This window comes from Carcharodon carcharias, chromosome 7, assembly GCF_017639515.1.
Source record: "Carcharodon carcharias isolate sCarCar2 chromosome 7, sCarCar2.pri, whole genome shotgun sequence".
NCBI lineage: Eukaryota > Metazoa > Chordata > Chondrichthyes > Lamniformes > Lamnidae > Carcharodon > Carcharodon carcharias.
Window position 1 is genome coordinate 12,443,565 of NC_054473.1, and position 17,790 is coordinate 12,461,354.

General features: G+C 45.6%; 1 protein-coding gene across 1 annotated transcript in view; it reads right to left on the bottom strand.

Moving 5' to 3' along the window:
- Positions 1 to 17,790, bottom strand: part of col7a1 (collagen, type VII, alpha 1) — a 242,415-nt gene that overhangs the window by 26,703 nt on the left and 197,922 nt on the right. Inside the window, exons 87-96 of the mRNA XM_041191107.1 lie at positions 17,338 to 17,409; positions 17,048 to 17,083; positions 12,974 to 13,054; positions 12,297 to 12,350; positions 10,920 to 10,973; positions 8,472 to 8,534; positions 8,307 to 8,369; positions 6,467 to 6,583; positions 5,712 to 5,789; positions 786 to 839 (exon numbers count right to left, since the gene is read on the bottom strand). Coding sequence (XP_041047041.1) covers positions 786 to 839; positions 5,712 to 5,789; positions 6,467 to 6,583; positions 8,307 to 8,369; positions 8,472 to 8,534; positions 10,920 to 10,973; positions 12,297 to 12,350; positions 12,974 to 13,054; positions 17,048 to 17,083; positions 17,338 to 17,409 — 672 coding nt within the window. The remainder of the gene's footprint in view (positions 1 to 785; positions 840 to 5,711; positions 5,790 to 6,466; positions 6,584 to 8,306; positions 8,370 to 8,471; positions 8,535 to 10,919; positions 10,974 to 12,296; positions 12,351 to 12,973; positions 13,055 to 17,047; positions 17,084 to 17,337; positions 17,410 to 17,790) is intronic.

Genomic DNA, 17,790 nt, shown 5'->3' on the forward strand with positions numbered 1-17,790 from the left:
CTGCCCCCATTTTGTTTCATGTCTGTTTTCCGGTCTGATTTTTTTGCCTTCTCAATTCTCTTTTAATCCCTGAACCTGCGTTCAGCTGGCAGCTATCCTGCCATTCACACCTCCTCTTTACTTGTCACATTACCATTCCCTTTGGCCCTGCACCATGAAACATTCTGTCATTTAATCTCTCCTGTCTAATCACACACCTTCCCTTTGGTTCATCTTCACCCCCACCCCACCCCACTTCCCCAGTTCACTTGCTCAAAACCTGTCACCGTACATTTCTAACTTCTCCCAGTTCTGAGGAAAGATCAGAAGCCTGAAATGTTAACTCTGCTTCTCGTTCCACAGAACCTGCTGACTATTTCCAGCATTTTCTGTTTTTATTCCCGAGTTCCGGCATCTGCAATATTTTGCTTTTGCACCAGGAAACTTGCTCTACCCTTCTTCAAAATAGAGCCATGGGATCTCTTACATCCACCTGAGGGTGCAGGTGGGGCCTTGGCTTAATGTCTCATCTCCTCTGCCAGTGTAGCACTCCCTCAGTGCTGCACTGGAGTGTCAGCCTAAATTATATGCTCCAGTCTCTGCAGTAGGGCTTGATCCTACAACCACCTGAGTAGCGCCAAGAATAGCCTTGCTAAATCTTAACAAGAAATAGACATCGCAAATTAGAAAGCCTCCAGAGTTTTAGGCATCATCATAGACTCGCTGCAATGTGACAAGGCAATGTGACTGATTTTAGGATATTGTATAAGAACATCACAGTCCCAACCAAAATGAAAATCACCTACCGTCATTCCTGGATTTCCCTGGTCTCCTTTTGGACCGTCAGGGCCCATCTCACCCTTAACCACAGAAAACAAAAAAAAATGGTTACACTGCCAGTAAAGTCCAATGTGAGCCAGTGAGGAAAACATAGAACGCAGCACCAACTACATCAAAGTAACACCAAAGATACTTAAAAGGGGGGAAAAAAAGTTTCTACAGAGTGTAACCTAACTTTTGATGGGATTTGCAATCAAGATGTGACAGTCAAGAAGTGTCGTGGCATCTTACATCACAGAAGGAGGCCATTCAGCCCATCATCCCTGTGCTGGCTCTTTGAAAGAGCTGTTCAATCAGTACCACTCCCTTGTTCTTTCCACATGACTCCAAACTCTTTAAGTATTTACCCAATTATCTTTCCGAAGCTATTTTGAATTTACTTCAACTGCTCTTCCAAGCAGCGCATTCCAGATTATCACAACTCGCTGTTTAAAACAAATTCGTCCCATCTCCCTCTCTGGTTCTTTTGCCAATCATCTTAAATCTGTGTCCTCTGACTACTGACCTTCTTGCCAGTGGAAATCGTTTCTCCCCATTTATGCTATCACAACATTTCATAATTTGAAAGCCTCTTTTAAATCCCCCCCACTTTAATCTTCTCCACTCTGAAGAGAGCAGCCCCAGCTTCTCCAGTCTCTCCACCTTGCTGAAGTCCCTTATCCCTGGTAACGTTCTCAGAAATCTCCTCTACATCCTCCCCAAGTCCATGGGTTGGAGGTAGGTGAAGCCTCCTCTACATTCCCTGCGTGGGGCCTTTTCAGGCTCTAGAACCAACCATCACTTAGGCCTCTATCTTTGCAGCTGATACCAAATTATGGACATCAGTTTTTTGTTGCTGCTGAATCATATTGATGGTGAAACAGAGTTCAAGCTTCCTCAAACTCAATTCTAAAAGGACTGACAGGAAGAGGAGTGGAACCTTGCACCAGTTTGGATTATATTCAAAAGCAGGTTCCATGGTTAAAAGAGCAAGTGTTCTTCAGTCCAAGGTGACTTCAGCCCAGCATCTTTTATATTATCTGCTCTAACATCTAAAGGCAATTCTGGTGATCTAACATCTCTGGATTTAACAATTCCAGTCATCCTCATTTGATGTGAGACTCAACTGGACGATGAGTTTGGTGACCGGGGCCCAATGTGACTCAAACCTGTTGGTCTCGGCCGCTGCAGGAGGGTTGCCAATGCTCTAGGACTGTCCTGGACTCTCCAGGAATTGAAGATTGATGTCCAGCACACTTCTGAGAGTAATTCCTGGAGAATAGTCGTAGGGGCATTAAAAAAAAGAGGTCCACATTTTTTCTACTTTCTTTGAGTACTTTTGGTTTCAGTTACAAAAATATTGAAGGTGAATCAAAGGGCACTTGATTGATGGTCAAGAATCATCCAATTGAGTCATTTTGCCACTGCAATTGGTGTGGGAAGGTGGGGCATGGTGAGGATGGATGTGTTGTCTGAGCAAAGGCAGGAGTGCAGGGGCATATGGTGGTGAAGTCCCCAGGAAAACCTCCTAACAGCATTGGCAACCCTGCTCTGTACATGTTGGCAATTGGTGGGCCAGTCACTGCCTGGAGTAGTGTGCCACACAGGCAGAAAGACACTCTCCCACTCATGGGGCAAACGGACCGCTCACACTGTTGGCCTTGCCTGGGTGAATCCTGGCTGCTCATGGCAAAACTAAAGAGAACAAAAGAAACTGTCTTTGTCCATGGCATCTGAGTGCCCCTGGTGTTCCATCAAGCATGAAAATAAGTGACAGATTCCTTGACGTTTCCTGAGGTAAGATATTTTGATGAGCAGCCGTCTCTGGCTCATGAAGACGTCTGATACTCAACAGCCGTGCTCCACAAGACTAATTAGTTCCCCAAATACAGTCCCTAAGTCAAAGAGCTGCCAGGATAACGTGTTATCGCCAAGGTGCATGTGTCGCTTTATGGACATGGATGCCGCTGTGCGTTTCTGTTTTAGAATTTGTGATATCCTGAATTCAAAGGCTCGATGTCCTGACTGATAACAATATTTCAACCTAGGCTGCAATTTGTAACAGTCACCCCCCTCGAAGGCCTTTTTGATTAATAAAGTTTGTGGTGGGGGAGGGGGCAGGGAAATTTGATTTGATGTTCATCGAGTCGAGCCTTCTGTTTGCTTCAATGCAAAGCAATTTTATATTGGGTCGTGGCTGTTGCAAATTCCTCGATTTGGCAAAACTCTCCATCTCAATTTATCAGTTGTTGATTCCCGCCCTCACGCATTGTACTACCGATTAAAATGTTTGAATTAGTGGGGATAGCTGGGGAGGCATCTTGGAATTTCCAAACTCGGAGCAGGGGCAGGAGGGGCTAGGTCTTGAAAACAAAGGGTTGGGGTATGGAGGGCATGGTTGGATCGACACCTCTCACCTGAAGGGGTAAGAGCTGGATTTTCCTCCCCCTTACCCTCGTGGCATTCTCATGGCACCGGGGGGTGGGGGTGGAGGAGTGGATGGGTGGGACTCAGATCGGTAGCCTCCCCTTTAGCCTAGCCTTGGGATTTACTGAGGGTGGGAATAACAGAATGATTATAATGAGGTGGAAGCAGGGTTGCCAGCCTCCTGCCTTACTTACTTGATGCTTGCTGCTCCTAAAATTTCCAAGTCCTGACACTTGTGCTGGGCTCTGGGTCACGGGGCGTGAGTCTGCAGAAGGGCAGCCTCCAGCACTATTTAAATGATTCAAGATATGACATCCACGTGATCGAGGAGCTGGACGAGCACAACCTAATGTTGCAACAAAAATTCAGTCCCTTAGGAAGGCCACCAATCCATCTTCTTCCATCCTTTTTAACAGTTCTTCACCCAATCATTGAATCAGCTACACTCGTATTTTCTTTTAAAATTCACCCTCTGAATAGGGATGTCATCGGCAACGTCGCCATTTTATCGTCCATCTTTAGTTGCTGTTGAAAAGGCTGAGGTGAGCCTTATTCCTTAAGTGTTGCAATTCGTGTAGTAAGATACTCAAACAGTGTTAGGCAGGACTTCCAGGAAATTGATCCAACCAGAAGGAATGGTTGACATATTTCTAAGGCAGGATTGTGTCTGCCTTAGCGGAATGTGAAGGGGCAAGGCCAAGGCCCCCCTTGACAGCACTTTCCAAACCCTTGGCTTCTACTACCTAGTAGGACAAGGGCAGCAGATACATAGGAACACCACCACCTGCAAGTTCCCCTCCAAACCACAAACAATCCTGACTTGGAACGACCACCATTCCTTCACTGTTGCTGAGTCAAAATCCTGGAACTATATTCCTACCTGTACTGTGGATGTACCTATATCACATAAACTGCAGCTATTCAAGATGGTGCTTTACCACCACCTTCACAAGATGAGGCAGTGGCATAATGGCATTGTCACTGACTGGTATTCCAGAGACCCAGGGTAATGCTCTTTCGGCCCTGTTCAGCCCTGTTCTTTGTAGACAGAAAGAACATGTACACACATTGCATCTGTTTCAGCTAAACAAAATAAGTGACAGCCATTCACTGGCTCATTCCTCAGGGCAGTGCCTTGACCGATCAGGGTCAAGCCACCTGGTTTAAAATTTAAGCAACGGTTGGCAGTTAACTGTCAGTCACCATTACTGATGCATTCTCTACGGCAATGCCTCTACCAGAGTCCACTTGCCAACCAATCAACACTCTTTTCACATACAGTATAGATTGTTGTTTTCCCCTTGAATTTGTATTCTTGCGAGTGTCCTGATAAGTGCAAGACAAAAAGCTTTGACAAGTCTCTTTTGTCAGCACTTAACTCAGAACCTTGTGACTCAGGGACGTGAGTGCTATCAAATGAGCCACAGCTGACCAACTATAAGCACATTCTGGAAAATTAGTTTCGATTGACAAACAAATGCTTGACTAACTCAAGCTTTGTCCAAAACGTACCCATTCCACAGGAAGCAGGCTTGTTGTTAAAGATATCTTCGCTGATTTAATTAACAAAGTCAAAGTATGAGAACATCTTCATATTCATTTTTAAATATCCTCATTTTCAGATCAGTAAGGATGAACCTAGAAGTAAAGTCTCAACCCTGTTACATTAAAAAGAAAGTTACCCCTCTCACAAGCTGTCTAATAGAGAAGGTGGCTTTCTGTTAGGTGTGGGTTTGTCTAGTATTTTGTAGTTGACTGGTGATGGTGAAAAGCACAGATGAAATGGACATATACCAGAAAAGGAAAAAACAAATCTGGGTTAAAGGGAAAGAATGGAGTAAGTGGGATCAATTGGATAGTTCATCCAAAGAGCTGTCACAGGTACAATGGGCTGAATATCCTCCTTCTGTGCTTTATGACTCTACGATTACCAATACCAAGTTAGGTTACAGTGTACACAGGCAAGACTCAACGCAGAGCCATCACAGCAGTCTTACCCCGCGCCTAACGCAATTTTAGAAATCTGGCCCTGCAAGTACCTTATATGTTGCATAAGGCTGAGGTGAATATGAGCTTATTGTAACCTGACCAACAAGAATACAGCTTGCGGTCACACATCAGAACATTAAAACTGGCTTTGGTTAGATATCTAGCCCAGATCTGCAGATCTTGCCATCCTGGCAATGATACAAAGCCAATATGCATGTTAATGCATTTAATCTGGTCTCCATTAAAAATTCACCCAGCAGTCCCAGTTCAAGATCTGAAGAGAACTCAAATCTGAAGAGGACACAGATGGATTGGAGTCATGGGGGTGCTTGGACTTAGCGCTGTCTGATTGGAAATGGAGGCTCCATGATCACATACCACTGGGAACCTCTATTAGATATTGAGCTACATAATGTGTTAAGTAATTGCATGTTCCAGTGCTCTGGAACATTCAGGGTACGTGCTCCTCTCAATCCGCTCATTGTTCCAACACTTACTGGATCTCCTCTCTCCCCAGGGACTCCTGGAATTCCTCTTGGACCCGGGACGCTCTCACCGGGAGGTCCTCTTTCACCCTAGGGTCAATGACAAAACGGCAACACCATTACAACATTCCACCTCCATGTTTTGGAGCACAACAACTCAACTGCATCAGCAACTAATGACAGGAAAAGGCTCTCAGAACCACTGAAGGTTGCCAACCTCATCGCAAAACGGTGCTGAGAAGATACCAAGCGTGGTCCGTTTTAGATGGTCAGGCTAAACTAACCAACAGAAAAATAGTTTCCAGTTGTTAAGTTTCCAGTTGTTAAAGTGTGGTTACTTTGAATTAATAAATACCAGATGATGGGTAATGAAGTGGAAATTTGCTATGCAGTGAGCGATCCAGTTTGTAGTCTGGGCTACGAATAAAGAATTGCACCATTCAGATCTCCGAATCTGTCGTGTACAGCAAAAGTTCCCGTGAAATTTAGAGCAAATTTCAGGAAGGCAGGAAAATTAAATCATTGTAACTTTAGTAGAGAATTGAGAACTACTGGCATTGCGAAGTACTTGATCTGTATCTTGATCTTCTAATTGACCTGCACATCAATAATTCATTCATAGAACAGAAGGGACAGTCACCCAATATTGTTTAATTCTTAGCATGCTGGAGTTTCTATGATAGAATCAAGAAATGAAATGCCAAAAGTAAGAGATAAACAGCCTGCAAAATAAAGCTGGAACATACAGAGCAAGAATAATTAATTACCTTTTGACCCTGAATCCCTTCAGGTCCCCTGGGACCTGCTGAGCCCAGAGGTCCAGGTAGACCTGTCACCCCATCGAGTCCTCGCAGGCCAGGGGGACCAGCAACACCAGGAATGCCCTGAAAATAGAAAGACCGGTTACGGTAAGAGTGACTGCATTGTAGGGTTGGCAACTGTCCAGGTTTAGCCTGGGGAAATTCAAGGAATGGAAGGTTAATCTCCAGGACACTGTTGTGAGCAGAAGGCCAGGAGAATAATCCTCAGGAAAATTCCTGCAAACACTTTTCACTGATTAGTAAACGAAGAGTGGCTGTTAGACTGAGACTCAAAGTCATCCAACTGAGCAACTCTTCGCTTTCTCAGTTGCTGTGGCAACACAGATGGACGAGTTGGGCGAACGATGACGTCAGCAATGGGGAGGGTGGTGGGCAGGAGGTCACATGGCCTCCAGGAATGCGTCCCATCAAAGTTGGCAGCCCTACTTCAGCCGTGGATGTTCATCATGTGGACTCTGAGTAACTGATGTCACAGGAAAACAGCAAAGCCACATTCCCTGATTTTTCTAAACCCAGCCACTGAAAACACCTCAAGGAGTCATTCAAACTCCAGGAAAAGATTAGTCCCGTGGACTTAGTCCAGCAGCTACACATTAAGATTATATGAGCATGCATTGGTCAAATGGGTAGAAGCTGATAATATAGCTTGGTGCTTCTCATTTCGGTCAATAGATGCCAATTTTTCCACTGATTTGCGTAGAATCGAATTAGGAAACATCCTGTCGCAGAGCTTGAGTGAACTTGTTCAACATGGCCATGCAAGTGAATATTCACACTAATGAAGCGAGGGGGCTTGATCAACCTGATGTAATCGCTTCTTTAGAAAATACAGAATTTAACATAACTTTGATTGACCATGGAATCTAATGCCTTTGTTTCATTTCTGCAGCAACACTCTACAGAATCAGTGTCCGCCGCAGCTTGGTGAGTCACGCCTCACAGTCAGCAGGTTCTGGGTTTGAGGCCCACTCCAGAGACTTGAGCCCGTAATCCAGGCTGATCCAGCCAGTGCATTAGCTTCACTGTCGGGAGGTGCCAGTGTTAAAGTCAGGGCGTTAAACTTTCAGGCCCCGCCGAGGTTGGGAATGGGGACACGCGGGACCTCAAAACGATGAGGCTGACCGGCACGCCGGTCTCCAGGTCTCATTTCCGACATCGGCCATTTTGGCTGCAGCAAGATTGGGGCCTGGGGTGGCTGGGCTGTACCCACCCCCCCCACCCCCACCCACCACCCCGAGGCGGATAGGCAAACAGATCTTGTTAAAGTTGAGTTAAGGAGACAGAGCGGGGTTTACCCGACGCGATAGGGGTGTGGAGGGGCAGGTCAGCTGCCTGGAGGTGGGAGCCCTGAGCCCTGCTTGCCTGATTCGGAGGCTGCAATTAAAGGACACCTTGTAGCAGGGTGGTGGCCTGGCCGACTTTTGTGTGTTTTTTTTAATGCAAGTTTTAAGAAGTGGCTGACAGGGCACCTTCTTGTTGAGGCACCCTCGCAGTTACTTGCAGTTAGTCCTCTGAAACCCTCTGACTGGGCTTCCCATTTCCTGAGCCTGCCTGCCACTCTTAATTGGACAGGGAATCAGTCTCCAAACCGATTAAGGCTACACCCAGGTAGCAGTCTTAAATTTAATCAGTTTCCCACGGGAGGCGGGTTTAGGACCTGAAAAAAGTTCCAACCCCTGTTCCCTGCCTCCGTGCTGAAAATCCAGCCCATAATTTCGATTTCTCTTTCCTCTGGTTCGGCAGTCGACAGGTAGATCTGCACTTTGCATCGGTAATTTTAACTCACCCGCTCTCCTTTCTCTCCTCGTTCTCCTTTTTGTCCCTGGAGTCCAGTGAACCCTCGGTCACCCTGTATTACAGACCAGAGCAGATCAATACTATGAGCTACATGTGTCAGGAGTGCCTTTGTCCTGTGACGCTATTCTACAAAGACCTGTCACTGGTTTCATACCTTGGGTCCAATGAGCCCTTCTTTCCCAGAGAGACCTGGGGGACCAGCAACACCAGGTTCACCCTGAAAGACAAGATCGCAATCAATACAGTGTACAGTAACACTACTATTCCTGATTTTTCCAGTCCAGTGCGTTGCCCAACTGCACATTCTGTCATGTATACCCCAAAGTGGACAACATAGAAAGCCTCACTCCCGTTCGCTCCTGACATATAAGGTGAGGAAAGAGTGAATGCCTTTGACATCAAGGCAGCATTATAGGCCTCAAGGAGCCCCAGTAAAACTGAAGTCAATGGGAATCAGGGGGTAAACTCTTCACTGGCCGGAGTCATACCTAGCACAAAGGAAGACAGCTGTCATTGCTGGATGCCAATCATCTCAGCCCCAAGACATCACTGCAGGAGTTCCTCAGGAGAGTGGGACATGGAAATTGAGGTAATAATGTTCCCATGTACCTGCTGCACTTGTCTGTCTAGGCAGTGGAGGCTGCAGGCTTGGGAGGTGTTTCAGAAGAAGCGTTGGTGAGTTCCCACAGTGCCTTCTTTAGCTAGTGCCACAACCTTGGTGTCACATTTAATCTCAAGATAAGCTCATATCATTTGGTGCTATCACCAAAACTATTTCCGCTTCTGTAACATTGTTCGGCTTCACCCTGTCTCAGCTCACCTGTTGCTGAAACCCTCATTCATGCCTTTGTTACCTCTAGAATTGACTATTCCAACACACTCCTGACTGGTCTCCCAACCTCTACCCTCTGTGATCATGGGGGTCATCCAAAACTCTGCTGTCTATGTCCTAATTCGCAGCAAGCCCCATTCACTTATCACCCCTGTGCTCACTGACCAACATTGGCTCCTGGTTAAGCAACATCTTGATTTTAAAATTCTCATCCTTGATTTCAAATCCCCCCTTGGCCTCACCTCTCTCTACATCTGTCATCTCCTCCTGCCACACAACCCTCTGAGATCTATGCTCCTCTAATTCTGGCCTCACTACCATTCCCAATTTTAATTGTTCCACCATTGGTGGCTTTGACTTCAGTTGCTTAGGCCCTGGAATTCTCTTCCTTAACCTCTCCACCTCTCTACCTTGCTTTCCTCCTTTAAGACACTCCTTAAAACTGACCTCTTTGACCAAGCTTTTGGTAATCTGACCCAATATCTCCTTATGTGGCTCGATGTCATACTTCGTTTTATAATACTCCTGTGAAGCACCTTGGGACATTTCATTATGTTAAAGGTGTTATATAAATACAAATTGTTGTTCCTGCTATTGAGAGTGTCCTGGAGCCAATCATCTTCAACAATGACCTTCCCTCGATCATAAGGTCAAAAGTGGGGCTGTCCACTAATGATTACAGTGTTCAGTGCCATTCACAAGTCCATGCCTGTAAGCAGCAAGATCTAGACAACATTCAGGCTTGGGCTGATAAATGGAAAGCAACATTTGTGTCACAGAAGTGCCAGGCAATGACCATCTCCAACAACAGAGAATCTAAACATCTCCCCTTTGTATTCTATGGCATTATCATCACTGGACTCCAGCACCACCCCCCTGAAACTATCATCATATTTTGGATCAGGGACTTAACTGGACCAGTTATATAAATACTGTGGCTATGAAAACAGACCAGAGATTGGGAATTCTGCAGTGCGTAACTCACCTCCTGACTCCCCAAAGTCTGTCCCCATCTATGATGCATAGGTAAGGAGTGTGACGGAATACTCTCCACTTGCCTGGATCAATGCAGCTCCAACAACATGAAAGAAGCTTGACACCATCCAGGACAAAGCAGCTGGCTTAATCGGCACCCCATCCAACAACTTTAGTGTCCTCTCCCTCCATTGGTGCTCAGTGGCAGCAGGTGTGTATCATAGACAAGATGCACTACAACAACTCAACAAGCCTCTGTCGACAACACCTTCCAAATCCACAACCTCTGTCACCTCGAAGGACAAGGACAGCAGATTCATGGGGACACCACCAGCTGCAAGTTCCCCTCCAAGCCTGACTTGGAACCATATTGTCACTCCTTCACTGTGGCTAAACACTGGAACATCCTTCCTACACCGCATAGACTGCAGCAGTTCAAGATGGTGGCTCACTACCACCTTCTCAAGGGCAAGTATATGTGGGCAATAAATGCTGGCCTAGCCAGCAATGTCCAGATCCCATTGACAACCAAAAAAATGATCAGGGGCCAAATTTCGCACCATTTCCCAGAGTTAAAATGTGGTTCCATACTTAGTTTTAACCAGCTTTGTAATATTTTCTTTGATTTGGTGGTGACTAACCGAAGCAATGATTGAATCTGGATCAAAGCATTTGTCAGTGCTCGGTGCTGACCATGATGTCCAGGTGATGACTTATCTTCCATCCCCTACCCTTAAAATCACAACAGCACCTAAACGTGCCAGGATCTGAGCAACGTTTCCATGGTTTCTTTACCTGTTCTCCCTTTTTGCCAGGGAATCCGAGTCTCCCAGGAATGCCAGGGTCACCCTGCATAAAAAAAATGCACAAAGTAAAGAAACAAGAAGGCTTGCCAGAGACAGGACTGAGATCGGCTTTTTAATTATGAAAGGGTTTGGATGCAGTCACTATTAAAGATGGACAACGACAGAAACCATGGCCTGAATTTTTCCCTCATCGGGCAGGCTTGGCGGGAGCGGGCGGGGAGCTGACCGCCGCCCGCGATCGGCTCCGCACCGCGATTTCACACGGGCGGGCCGATTAAGTACCCGCCCTGAGTGGATTGCGAGCGGTGGCGCTGAGCGATACCTGTGTGGGCAGGGGGAGGAGGGAGAGCGGGCCTAGCATGCAGTTTGCGCGAAAGAGTGCTTCAATCTCCCTGAGTTGCGGAGCTTTTTGAAAAAATAGATTAAAAATTTAATGAAGCGTGTCCCCTCATGTGACTGTGGCACAAGAGATGGGACAAGTTGTTATTTTCAAGGTAAAGTTTTTATTTAATCTGTGTTAGCTTCAGGACGCCTCATCCCGTTCGCGGGTGAGGTTTCCTAAGAAGTGTAAAGGCCGATTGGCCTTTTCACCTGCCCCGCCCACCGTTAGGTTGGACGGGCAGCGTATACCCCAACTTAATTACCTTGCTGATGGCCTCAATGGGCCTTTCAATTATCGGCGGGCGCGCAGCCGAACGAAATGTCACGCGTGTGCGCGATGATGTCGGGACGCACGCCCAACGTCATCGCGCGTCATATTACGTTCGGGCGTGTCGGGCGCCCACACACCGAAGGTAAAGTTTTGGCCCATGTCTACAAAATAGGAGGAAAAGACAAGACTAAGCGTTAGGCCTGTGCAGCCTGCTCCATCGTTTCTTCATCTTTCTCTTCTACTCTATATATCCCGGAGTACCTTTACTTTCCATACGAGGCTGGGAGGAACTTCCTCACACAAAGGGAAGTGGAAATCTGGAAACCTTTCCCTCAAAAAGCTGTTGGGGCTTGCGGACGGTGGGGGGGGTGTGGTGGGGGTCAATTGAAAAGTTCCGGAACGGAGGTTGATAGATTTTGGCTAGGTAAAGCTATTAAGGGATGCAGAATCACACTGGGGTTGATGGAGATGATGTACAGCGCAGTAATGCTTTATGTAAATCTTTAAATACAAACAAAAATCTACATAATTAGCTTTGCATATTCACCCGATGCTGTTTTAACTATTACAATTTTAAGGATGATATTAACTAGTTCTCACTTCAATATTTTACCTCCTAACTTCAGGCTTAAATTACTTGTTTCCTCTTAAATTATGTTTCCATCTAATTCAAAAGATAAATGAAACCACTAAATCTCCGTGCCTGCTTCTTACCTTGCTTCCTTTCTGTCCATCAACACCACAGGTGCCTTTCACCCCTTTGTCACCCTGTAAAACAAATCCAAGGTTGTACACAAAATGTTTACCAGCCCTCTGTGTATACCAGTCCTCTGTATATACCCGCCCTCTGTGTATACCAGCCCTCTGTGTATACCAGCCCTCCGTGTATACCAGCCCTTTCCTGTAACAGTTAACCTTTTTAAGTTCTATATATGGCATATGAAAAACACCTCAGGTAACCTTGCAGACAATGCTGCTCTTCCCGAGGATGTTCCTGGGAGTTGCTGGGTGGACCTCGGGACTGAATCTCGGCATGGTCACTAGGATTGCCCATGGAGTTCCAATGCTGTGGGGTTTTTTTTTACACAAGCATAAAAGGTTTCACTACTGCGAGGTGAGGTCAAGTAATTTACAAGTCATTTCCCATGTGTCGGAAAAACAAAAGAGAGATACAGCTTGGTCAATATGATTCAAATTGCCCTGCATTTGCTGCCATTGTGTGGCAGGACTGCAAGTATTAATAATTCAGCTCAGTATTCCAAGCTTGAAAAGCCATTTGTACATACAGCCCAAGTTTGGAAGGCTTCATTGCATCAACTGCCTACAGTTGAAGTCAATGCGGTTTAAAGATTTCACACGTGCCCCTCATAACCTTCTCCACAATGACTTACTTTGAAACCTTTAGGCCCCACTTCTCCCCTCTCGCCATGGTTTCCTTTCACTCCATCGATGCCATCCTTTCCTGGTATTCCCTATAAAGCATCAACCCGGAAAGAACAAAGTTAGCAAATAGTAACAGACATCAAGTATGGCATCACCTTAAAAATCTCCTGGAGAACGTGATGATAACGGCACAAAAGAAGACCTCATTTCCTATCAGCTGATATCAATTAAATCAGAAGAGATCAAGGATTGCTGCCTGTTAGTTAAGATTCAATGTCCCAAGGAGTTCCAACTCTCTGAAGCCGTACAATACCCTAGCCAGAATACTGTGCACCATTCTGGTAGCACGGCACCTGGATCTTAAAAGGATTCAGTAAATGCATAATGAATCTTTCCAGTTGCACAATTGTTAGGGAAGTGGAACAGGGCGGTGCACTGCAACAAGTTGGTCTCTTTTGTCTGAATACGATCTTTTAAAATTTGTAACACTTCTGTAATGTTAAATTCTAAGGTTCTCTCAACGTCAGCCATCTGAAACCAGACTGGTCACCCGTGGTAACTTCAAGTATTAACTTCGAGAAAACAAGAGAGAAAGTTCTTTGTCCCTTACCTTAGCCACATGTAGACAATATGGCTTTTATGATTTAAAAAACTCACAGTTAAGACTCTATAACATTGACTGAGAAGAAGGAATTTGCATTTCAATTCGTATGACTCTGAAGAAGAGTCATACGGACTCAAAACATAAACTCTGTTTTTCTATATCCACAGATGTCGCCAGACCTGCTGAGTATTTCCAGCATTTTCTGTTTTTATTTTAGATTTCCAGGACCCACAGTAGATTGCTTTTATTACTTTTTAATTCATTCATGGGATGTGGGCTTCGCTGGCTGGGCCAGCATTTATCGCCCATCCCTAGTTGCCCTTGAGAAGGTGGTGGTGAGTTGCCCCCTTGAACCGCTGCAGTCCATGTGGTGTAAGTACACCCACAGTGCTGTTAGGGAGCGAGTTCCAGGATTTTGTCCCAGCGACAGTGAAGGAACAGCGATATGTTTCCAAGTCAGGATGGTGTGTGACTTGGAGGGGAACTCCCAGGTTGGTGGTGTTCCCATCTATCTGCTGCCCTTGTCCATCTAGATGGTAGTGATCATGGGAAGGTACTGTCTAAAGACCCTTGGTGAATTGCTGCAGTGCAGCTTGTAGATGGTACACATTGTGTGTCGGTGATGGAGGGAGTGAATATTTGTGAAAGTAGTGCTGATCAAGCAGACTGCTTTGTACTGGACAGTGTCCAGCTTCTTGAGTGTTGTGGGAGCTGCACTCATCCAGGCAAATGGAAAGTGTTCCATCACACTCCTGATGTGTGCCTTGTAGATGTTGGTCAGGCTTTGGGGAGTCAGGAGGGGAGTTACTCATCATAGGATTCCCAGCCTCTGACCTGCTCTTGTAGCCACAGTATTTATATGGCTAGTCCAGTTCAGTTCTGTTTCTGGCCAATGGTACCCCCGAGGATGCTGATAGTGGGGGATTCAGTGATGGTAATGCCATTGAACATCAAGGGGTGACAGTTAGATTCTCTCTTGTTGGAGGTAGTCAATGCCTGGCAGTTCTATAGCGTGAATGTTACTTGCCACTTTTCAGCCCAAGCCTGGATATTGTCCGGGTCTTGCTGCATTTGGACATGGACTTGCTTTTAAATGGCATTTTTCATGACATCAGGGTGTCCCAAAATGCTTTTTAGACAAAGAAATACTTTGGAAGTTTAGTCACTGTTGTAATGTAAGAAACGAGGCAGCCAATTTGCACACAGCAAGCTCCCACTAACAATACTGTAGTAATGACCACAGTGTTGGTGTTTTTTTGTGTGATGTCACTTGAGGGATATAAATTGGCCAGTGCACTGGGGAAAACTCCCCTGCTCTTCTTCAAACACAAAGGAGATTATCATTATTGATGGTTTCAGATGTTTATCTCCAACATAGTCATTTTAGCAGTAAGACTGTGTGGAGTTTTCCCACTATTTAAAGTCACAGTAATTTGTGAAAGCAAACAGCGTTGTTGCCAAGACATCCAAGATGAGTTAGCTAATTAACACTTCACATTTCCATAGCAACCAGCCTGGTTTGAAATCCACTGGCTTGACACTGTGACGAAATGCTGAATTTAACGTTATGGAAATATAAAAGTTAAAAAGATTTCAGCTCAGCCAACACAGGCAAAGGCATCGGGTTGTACGGGGCAGATTTGAGGCGGACAGTTGGAAATATTCCTTTCCTACAAAACAGCTGGAAGAGATTCCCAGGAAAAGTGGTTAAAGCCAGGGCATCAGACTCAATTGTGAAACTGCAGGATGCTGCAATGGGATGATGGAAGGATTGGTATGCTGGAAGACGGAGATAATAAATGTGTGGAGACTAGAGAAGCTGGGATTGTCCTGATTGGGACAGAGGAGATTGAGGGGAAATTTGACGGCGGTGAACAAGGTTATGTCAGGTTTGGATACGGTAGAGAAAGAAAAGTTGCTCCCATTAGCTCATTGTGAAAGGATGAGGGAACAAAGATATAAGGTTTTCACCAAAAGATACAAGGGGGATGTGAAGAAGAACATTTTTACACGGTGAACGATAATGACCTGGAACTCATTGAGGTGGTGGAAGTGAAGATGATGAATGAAGTCAGATGGGCCCTTGAGGGAAATAAACTTGCAGGATTACAGGAATAGAGCGAGGGAATGGAACTGACAATTTTCCTAGAGAGAGCTGGCGTAGACTAGATTATTTTTAATTCTTTCACAGGATGTGGGGTCGCTGGCTGGGCCAGCACTTACTACCCATTCCTAATTGCTCTTGAGAAGATGGTGGTGAGCTACCTTTTCTTTTTATTCATTCATGTGGGTGTCACGGGCCAGGCCAGCATTTATTACCCACCCCCCCCCCATCCTGGTTCAGGGGGCATTTAAGAGTCAACCACACACATTGCTATGTGGGTCTGGGGTCACATGTAGGCCAGACAAGGTAAGGACAGCAGATTTCCTTCCCTAAAGGGCATTAGTGAACCAGATGGGTTTTTACAACAATCATTTCATGGCCATCATTAGGCTTCTAATTCCAGATTTTTATTGAATTCAAATTCCACCATCTGCCATGGCAGGATTTGAATCCAGGTCCCCAGGGTATTACCTGGGTCTCTGGATTACTAATCCAGCAACAATACCACTACGCCATCACCTTCTTGAATCACTGCAGTCCATGTGGCGTAGGTACACCCACAATGCTGACAGGGAGGGAGTTCCAGGACTTTGGCCCAGTGACAGTGAAGGAACGGTAATATAGTTCCAAATCAGGATGGTGTGTGGATTGGAGGGGAGCTTGTGGGTGCAAGTTCATCCGTGCATCTGCTGTCCTTGTCCTTCTAGGTGATAGGGGTTGCGGCTTTGGAAGGTGCTGTCTACAATGGGCCAAATGGCTTTCTTCTGTGCTGTAAGGCCTCCATGATTCTATGTTCTCCTTAGAACAGGGAAGATTGAAGGGTGATTTAACAGAGCTCAAAATTCTGAACGTTTTTATACAGATAGGGAGAAACTGTTGCCACTAGCAAGAGGGTCAGTATTAACGTATTAGGCAAAAGAACCAGGGGGGAGATGAGGAGAAAATTTTTAAGTAGCGAGTTGTCATGACCTGGAATGCGCTGCCTGAAAGGGTGATGGAAGCAGATCCCAATAATAACTTTCGAAAGGGAACTGGATAAGTACCGGGAATAGAAAAATATGCAGGGTGGGCAAGTGGGGCTATTTGGATAGCTCAAAGAGTTGGTTCAAGAACCACTGGGATAAATTACAGACCACTCCCTCCGGGTTGTGACAGTCATGAGCCAGATAAAGTTAGGAAGGCTCAAGAAATGAAGGAAGTGCTTAATTTTACTTATATGTATTTTCCAGTCATGTAGATTAAAGTGAGCCCAATGCAGATGCCTGACTGAGGTAGAGTAATGAGCCAATAGGTCGCATCTTTAAACAGCAATAGAAAATGAGGAATAGGATCCCTCAGTGTGCAGGGAACAGGGAGAAACAACGTAAACCTTACCGGTTTCCCTGGTTGTCCCGAATCACCTGCCTCACCCTGGTAACAAAAACAAACAAGAGGCTTAGTAAAGCTTTGGACCTGAGTGAAAAAGATATTACTTTTTTGCTCACATTTAAGTGCAGACAGCGAGTGTCAGCAGCGTTCCTAGCCATTATGCCCGAGACTGATCAACCTCAATTAACATCCCCAGATCCGAGACCGGAAAAAGCCCAGAAAAGGAGAAGGCAAAGCAAAAGGCTTCGTCCTATAATAGCTTTGCTGAACAAACATAATAGAACACAACTTAGTACCTTCTGTCCACCAGGGCCTCTGGCTCCTGGGAAGCCCATCGAGCCTTTGTCTCCTTGTTCACCTTTGGGTCCCTGGGCAGGAAAAATAATCAGACACAACACTTAGATCAGGAACATAGTGAAACAAGCTGACACCATAGTCATTGCCCATCCCCAGGAACATTTTGACTGCTCAAGGCTCAGTTTTTGCAATAAAGATTAGGTAGTTGGCCTGGAAAGAGAATAAAGGCTGGCCATTTGGGTTTGGCAGTATTGACTCAAACCCTACAGGTGAATCAATGGTCTGCATATTGAATTCTAAACAAGAAATGGTCATTGAGGGACCAAGAGGAGTAGCCCACACGTGTGTGGTTACGTGAGCCTTGTTGTAGACACTGTCTAGCACGTATTGCCTTGAATAGCCATCTACTCACCCATCCATCATAAACTAATGCTTCCTCCTTTGTTGTCACC